This window comes from Varroa destructor, unplaced genomic scaffold (genome assembly GCF_002443255.2).
Source record: "Varroa destructor unplaced genomic scaffold, Vdes_3.0 BEIS01000003.1, whole genome shotgun sequence".
Classification (NCBI taxonomy): Eukaryota; Metazoa; Arthropoda; class Arachnida; order Mesostigmata; family Varroidae; genus Varroa; species Varroa destructor.
This window is the reverse complement of record NW_019211456.1, coordinates 48672946-48680147: the sequence shown is the minus strand read 5'-3', so window position 1 is coordinate 48680147 and position 7202 is coordinate 48672946. Positions and strand designations below refer to the sequence as shown.

At 38.9% G+C, this 7202-nt stretch overlaps 1 protein-coding gene across 1 annotated transcript in view; it reads left to right on the top strand.

The window, feature by feature from the left end:
• Nucleotides 1-1752: 1752 nt before the first annotated feature.
• The window catches only part of dib (Cytochrome P450 302a1, mitochondrial), a gene marked incomplete in the record, with an annotated part of 6474 nt that continues 1024 nt past the window's right edge, over nt 1753-7202 (top strand). Inside the window, 4 exon segments of the mRNA XM_022798154.2 lie at nt 1753-2547; nt 3466-3603; nt 4658-4840; nt 6964-7201. Of these exon segments, the coding sequence (XP_022653889.2) occupies nt 3549-3603; nt 4658-4840; nt 6964-7201 (476 nt within the window).

The window sequence follows — 7202 nt, the reverse complement described above, 5'->3', positions numbered from 1 at the left end:
CATGCTTGCGCAGTTCTAAGAATAAGAATGTACCTATCTGCAGGATGTACATGGCAGGGTTTCTCACATAGTGATACAGAACATGGTGAGTTTTAGCGATCGGTAAATTCTAAATTCGCATTGTAAAAATAATGCTATATTGGACCATGCACCCGACGTGCTGTGATGGCCAAGCGAGCATTGAATAGTCAGAATTCTAGACGGATTTACTTAAAGCAAATCCAGTCATCCTTACGTTCGCGTTCAATATTTATCAGAAAGACATAAAAACGAAGTGGAAACTGCTTAAGAAATAAAAGGATTTTTATGTGTGAAAGAACACATATAAAGGAACAGCAGCTTATCTGCGTCAAGACACTTCGAGTTATTTTGGTAGAAAATGTGTTTTACGTACCTATGACAGCTGTTAGGCGATGACCTCCAGCGCTAAACGGAACGTGTGTACGCCTAAATTCAAACCTAGACTACTACGTGCTTATAAGGCTAACAGGCAAACACGTTACTCTCTACAAGGACAGTGTTAGAGGAAGTAGGAGATACACTGAGTTATGAAGTCTCGGCCAGGAGACTACTGAACTCAAAAGTGGACTAAATGGAAGAGATTTAATTGAAGTAAACAATCAGGTAATTTAATGCATTCAATTAAATGTATAATTCATATTGAATATTAAACAAAGTGCTCGATTAAATACTCAGTAAACGCTGGTCGGAAAGTTTAAGACCAGCGCGAAGATATTTCGGCTCTACGAAAAGGAAAGCAAGGAAATTTTTGACTATGATAGTATTTATTTTTTCTGTAATGTACGTTTTTTTTTTATTGCAAAGAGGTATTCAGATAATACCGTGAACTTCAAGCAAAGTTAAAGGAGAAACGGTCACACAATGTTTATATACTGTCTAACCTTTCTTAAAGTCAGTTCCTCAAGATTTTAACGAGAAGTTGGGACCCATAGAGCTAAACTTCTATGTGTTCTTTTTTCATATATATGCTGTTATTTCGGGGAAAAATAATTAATATTGCAGAAAAAAAGGATAAATAAACAAAAAAAGGACTATAAACTCTCGAAGTTTTTATTAGTCTTCAATAATTTGTACGAACTTTCGTGCATTTAGAATTATAGAAGTTTTTTATATTCAGCACTATCAGCTATTGTACGGACGTAGGTGCTAGAAATCACTTGTTTTAATTATGTAATCAAGAACTGACATACTCAGAAGGGTCTTACTCGGCTTACTTCGGGAAGAGTACTTATAACCTACAAGAACGGCGCACTAATAAGCAAAAACAATTAACCTTAATACGTTTGTTATTTTAACTTGTTACGTTCCTCTGATCATTAATAATTACTGCTAACTCTGTACTTTGAACACCATGCCAGTAATATCGTTAGTTTAAGTCCTATAGCGACGGACTAAAATAGATGCATATTAGTCACCTGGACGACGCTGCCCCTTAGGCGACATTTGGTATTTGCATAAACTAATGAAGAAATTAGTGGCCAAATACGCCTTTACATCAAATAAACTTCTGCAAAGCAGTTATTGCAGAAAAACAACGGTTACGACAATGGCCTGTATTTAGAGCATGTCTGTTCCCATTTATCAATTCGTTTTTTTGAAGGCACAAAGACGAAACCGGAGTTCTATTCTGTACTAATTCATTTCAAATGCGCCAGGTGGTTTCTCTTCGTCTTACCAATACAACAAGAATGTGGCCTTGAGTTTTGAAGCTTCTCAAACATTCCCTTCTTGATAGGGCCGTTTCTCTATCGGACTTTCACTCTCCTGTTCATTGATCTTGCAAGCTGTATAGTAATACTCTGTGTTGTATTGTACATGTGTAATACACACACCATCTGCTGGACGCGAATCGGTGCGATACACACAGCTATTGCCACACGAGCGTTCTCTAAGCTTGCGATTGCCTGTCGCCAGGTTATTAGCGAGTTTGTTCTAGATTTCCCATTCAGCTCCATTCAACGAATGCAAGTTCTGAGATGACGGTGCGGAAGAGTCTGCTACTACGTTGAGCGAAGGGTTGAAGAGGATTTTATATAGAAACGGCTTCAAGGTTTCGGTGCCATTCCATAACCTCCTTTCTCAGGCCCCACCCCCCACTGAAGTACTGTATCTGCCCGGCCACAAAAGCCAAGAGCGATTTCTTTCTCCGCAGTCGTCGATTTGCCTCTCTGTCTCATCTTCGTCTTTGTGACGAACAGCAGAAAGAAACTTCTGTGCCCTTTTTCTGTCGCCTATGGGTTTCTGCTGCCAGTTTCGTCCGTTGCTGAGGTAGTCATCATAGAAAGAACCCGAAGGAATGCAAAAGAACGAGTAGAGAAAGATTGCCTCTTGACGTGGAGCGCTGTCTCGCTACTAACCGGTATAGACGCGTCAGTCCTAACGAGATAATAATAATAATAATAATCGGCGCATGAAATTATTTTAAAAGCCCCTTTCTCCTACGTCTGATTGCTGCTGGTTTTCGCTGGTGCAGTTGTCGAGATATCGCAGTACAGAAAGGCCTGTAGTGTTTCTTCCTCTACAAAGGTAAGTTTGCTAGTGACGAGGAGCTGTTTTGTACAGTTGAACAGCTGGGACTAACTGAATTATAGATGCATGAAAGATTGAAGTCGACTGGCACGTTGTCATTTCCCGTAGACATTTGTCGTATAGGACACTTCGTGCTATTAAAAATGGCAGTTTCGCAGTTTGTTATATTATATTGAATTCAACTGCGTTATGCTCGAAACTCCAGGTGCACATAATCGTGCCACTCCAATATAGAAGCGCTAACGGGAGTTTGTGTGAACAATCTAAACCGCAATCACATCTAGGTGTTAAAATCTATTATTACTGCTTACGCAATTCAAGCATTGAAGAAACATCTGCTGGTTAGAGTTTTCGCATACATTTATTGCTTCCCACTGAGTTTTGTATATTCAATCATCACAACAGAGTTCACCTATAAGTAAACTTGCAACCGTTTTCATGATGTGATTTTTTCATGACGCGACTCGACCTCATCGACATTGGCGCTATGGTCCGTACGATGTCGAGGTCGTTTCGTTTCGTACAAACGAAACAGATGCTGATCTGGCAGGCAGTCGTACTATGTTCCTGCGTTTCTCTATGCACAGGCACTAAAAGTTTGATGTTGTTAAATCTTACTATTAGGTTCAATGTAAAGTTTATTTGTGTGTCTCCAATGTCTATTGTAGAAACTCGAAAGTAGATTACTTTGCACGCACTTCCGTGAAACTAAGCATGCGCGAGTTGCTCCTTAGATTTCAACAGTGGCTGCTGATACTGCTGCTGTAGCCCTGCCATAATCGTTGAGAGAGGATCGTTCTCTCTGATTGTAAATATAAGCAGTAACAGATCTTTGAGTTATAGATCTTTAAGAGTTTGTTATAAAGAAGTAAAAAAGGTACATCTTCTTCATTATCTTTACCCTTCTTTCAAGAGGCAACTAGATGGAAGTGGCGGCCTGAGGCGGTGACCACCTGTGAATGATAAAAGCGCCCCAGTAATAGCTCGTGCTAAAAACCATGAGGAAACCTACCATATCCAGGATACCGTTATTGGAGAAAGCTCGTGCCAAGTGTAGGTTGCTTAAACACGTCATTCAGTTGTTTTATTTCTATTAGATATTGTTCATAATGCACGTACTGAATATATCGCTAAATCAAACTGTCTGTTGGACAGAAATGCGTTTAACAGAAAGCACTAGCTCTGTTTGAAGCAATTAGCAGCGATTTAATGTGAAGTTCGAAGACATTCTTTGCTAATATTTAGAAGCAGGTGAAGTTATAATGTGTTTGTCCCATCTCAGGTTTTGGAAGGCTACAAATTGAAAAATCTACTTAATCAGCAAAACCGTTTAATGTTTAAGTAAATCTGTTTGTTTATAACAAAAGGGCAACGATGAACGATTTCTCACAAATGTTTCTTTTCTCGTTCCTCGTGGTGGTACGGCCGACTGGAAAAAAAAACCACAATATTTCACTGAAGTGTATTCTTAATTATGAATTATTAAGTTAATTTTTTTGCCTGACAACTGGGATCCATTTCTCAGCAGTCTTCTTATTTATCCATAAACAAATTTATCAAAGCAGGTTCAGTGACATCTCATTGCTTAATTATTTAGAAAATCAATCGCAAGCGGACTTTTATTTTTGGTAATATATACTCATACACGTATTCTAGCTATTGAAGTCGGGCGATGGCGCTATAATTTTGTTGCTGAACAGAATTTTTGCAGGACTCGCTCAACTCAAAAAGTTTAACGTAAGTAGAAACACTGCATTTTCATATTCGATACATACACAACTACATATGTAGATAATTGGCGCCTCAACCCTTGCCCAGGTTGAACCATCACAACGGTGGTCTGTTGAAATCTTCTGGTAGCGTGTTCGTTACAGGTGTTCAGTTTCAAAGAGATCAGGACACAGATCTGAAGTTCAGAACATTGGTCGTTTGTATGATAGTTTTGATAAAAACCATTTCAAACAGACATGGTCAAATTGAATCTAACGAGTTATAAACGTGGTGCATTTCTCTACAATACGTGAAGATATAATGCACTGACTGATAACTTTTAGTACTGCCTATATATTGTGCGGATGATTCGAAATCCTCTTATCACTGTGTGTAGCCTTCGGAGTCACCGAATCTCATCTGGGAGCTGGTCTGCCGAAAAGTGTTAGATCAACTGATTATGCGCTCCATCCGGGGGAATGTCCGAAGCATCAAAAAGGTGTCAAACCTTTCGAGGAAATTCCCGGTCCAAAACCGCTTCCTATCATTGGAAACATCTGGAGATATATTCCTCCATTCGGTGAGTTTTTCAACAATTTTGTCGGTTTCGCTTGAAACTGGTCCACACCAGCCAAAATACTTGACGTACCGAGGCTTCTTTAGCAGCCAGGTCGGATAATATCGCTTCAACGGTACTGACTACTGTTCGCACTTTTATAAAACCTCTCTAGTCAAGGATAATGCCATAATATACAATGATAAATTGCTATCTCAAGCATTCCATAACGAAGACTTACTCACAGACATCTTTTTTTTATCAGAGGTACATTTATAGCCTGCAGCTATATGGAGGCACGTATTGTCACGGTAATAAACCAAATCTTATGCTTTTAAGTTTATATATATATATATATATATATGTATGTATAGATCCGTCTATATACATCTATGTATGTAGACGGATCTATACATACGTTCATCGGAGGTCATCTCGGAAACAGCTGCTTCAGCTTTGATTACTTTGAATAGGTTGCCTTAGCCTTAGGAAAATAGTCTGTGATGAAAACTTCATCATTTCATCAAAATTTTAAAAAAATGATCTACTTAGCAAAATAGAGACAGTGTATGGTACCGAAGTCCATTAAATTACACTTCTAGCAATACGTATTTCACTATTGTTCATAATGATAAATTGGAAATAGCAACTTCTTCGTAAATACTCTATTTATTGAATGTTGTTGTCACTACGCGTGTGTTAGCGTCGCTTCGAGCTATCGGGCGGCCCTCTGCTATCGTTTGTGGTTATTTGGAATATACGCATGTTGCAGGCACGAAATGGGTATGGAATTGAAGTGGAACTTGCCAGTGGTGCCGACCATGCACGTTTGAGTGCTTGCGATCTTTTTGTTTGGAAATATAAAGAAAGCTCTAGGTTAGTCATTTAGAATTCAGAATGTCAGGATGGGAGCCTTTCCAAGGAAACGACGATAGGGGAAGTCATTTAGGTCGAAATCTGATGAGCGACAAGGGCAAAAAGAGTTTCAACCAGAAGATATCTTGACATTGCGGGCTTATAACATTTCTCGCATTCAGCCTAGTACTACCAAAATATTTTACAATCTTAAGATCAGTTTCATTTTGAGATCATGGTATAATTGCGGAATTAGTGAGACTGAATACAGCTAAATGGAACAACTGCTACAAGATAGCAAAATTACTTGGATTCCTTTCGAACGGACTGAAACTGATCTCGCAACAACCATTAGAGAGCTAAAATAATTAAATAGCTAAGTCCCCGTTTTAGTGAGGCAAAGTAATTGAATTTCTGAGACAAACGAACCGAGTAATTACAACAAGGTAACTCAGTAATTGATATGGAAGTGGGTTACCTGGAATAGAATGACAGTAGACCTATGAGACGTTAAGAATTCCTGCAACGTATTGACGAGAATAAGATGAAAGGGTAACAAAACGGCTACACAAAACCTAAACTGGGGGTTTAATACAGGTTTCAATTCGTTTCATATTCATTTAGAAAATACAACGACAGTGTTCAAAACAGTTATTGCATTTTGCAACAAACGTGTGACAAGTCCAGGAGGTAACTAAGCAACGGATAAATAAGGTGTTTATAGCCACTGAAAGTGCCTATAGATGAATCGATGCCTTCGCTGCTATACAGGTCGAATAACGACGGTCGCTTGGTTTTGATTAACTCAAAACCGTGAAAATGAGCTAATTTTTGTTCGATAAATGTATTTCTTGTTGATTCTGGGGAAGAACATAATCGTATCATGGCCTTTTGAAATACAACAATCAACATCATGGCACGTCCAAGGTCCGTTTTCATGGAATACACTTTTGAATACCTTGTAGCAGTAGTAGTAGTAGACGGACATAGATGTACTATTCGCATTGGGATTTTCCTCAAAGGTGCGTTGTTATCATTTATTTATTTCTTGGAATCGATGCTAATAGTAGCTAAATATAAAGATGAGTCGTGTGTCAACAATAAATGCAGGTACAGTCCGGGCGTGCGTTCTTCATAGTGTTTATTGCTTGATTGATTATAACATGATAATTACAATGACATTGTAAACACAAGCGATATCATGTCGTTAGTTGCATTCGGGTATTTTCGAGTAAGTTAGCTGCGCAGTATTTTGTATAATCAGATATAGCTAATTTGCTCCATTGTTGCAGGCCCTTTTGATATCACGAAAATGCATATAAACGCCCGAAAGATGAGGAAAATGTTTGGTCCGCTTGTGCTTGAAAAAGTGGTTGCTGGTCGCATCGTTGTACATGTTTTCGACCCGCAGGATATGGAAACAGTGTTTAGAAACGAGGGACGTTACCCAACTAGACTAAGCCACCGCGCACTCCTACGCTATCGGCAACAACGGCCCGAGCAATACAGAAATGGAGGACTTTTCCCATCG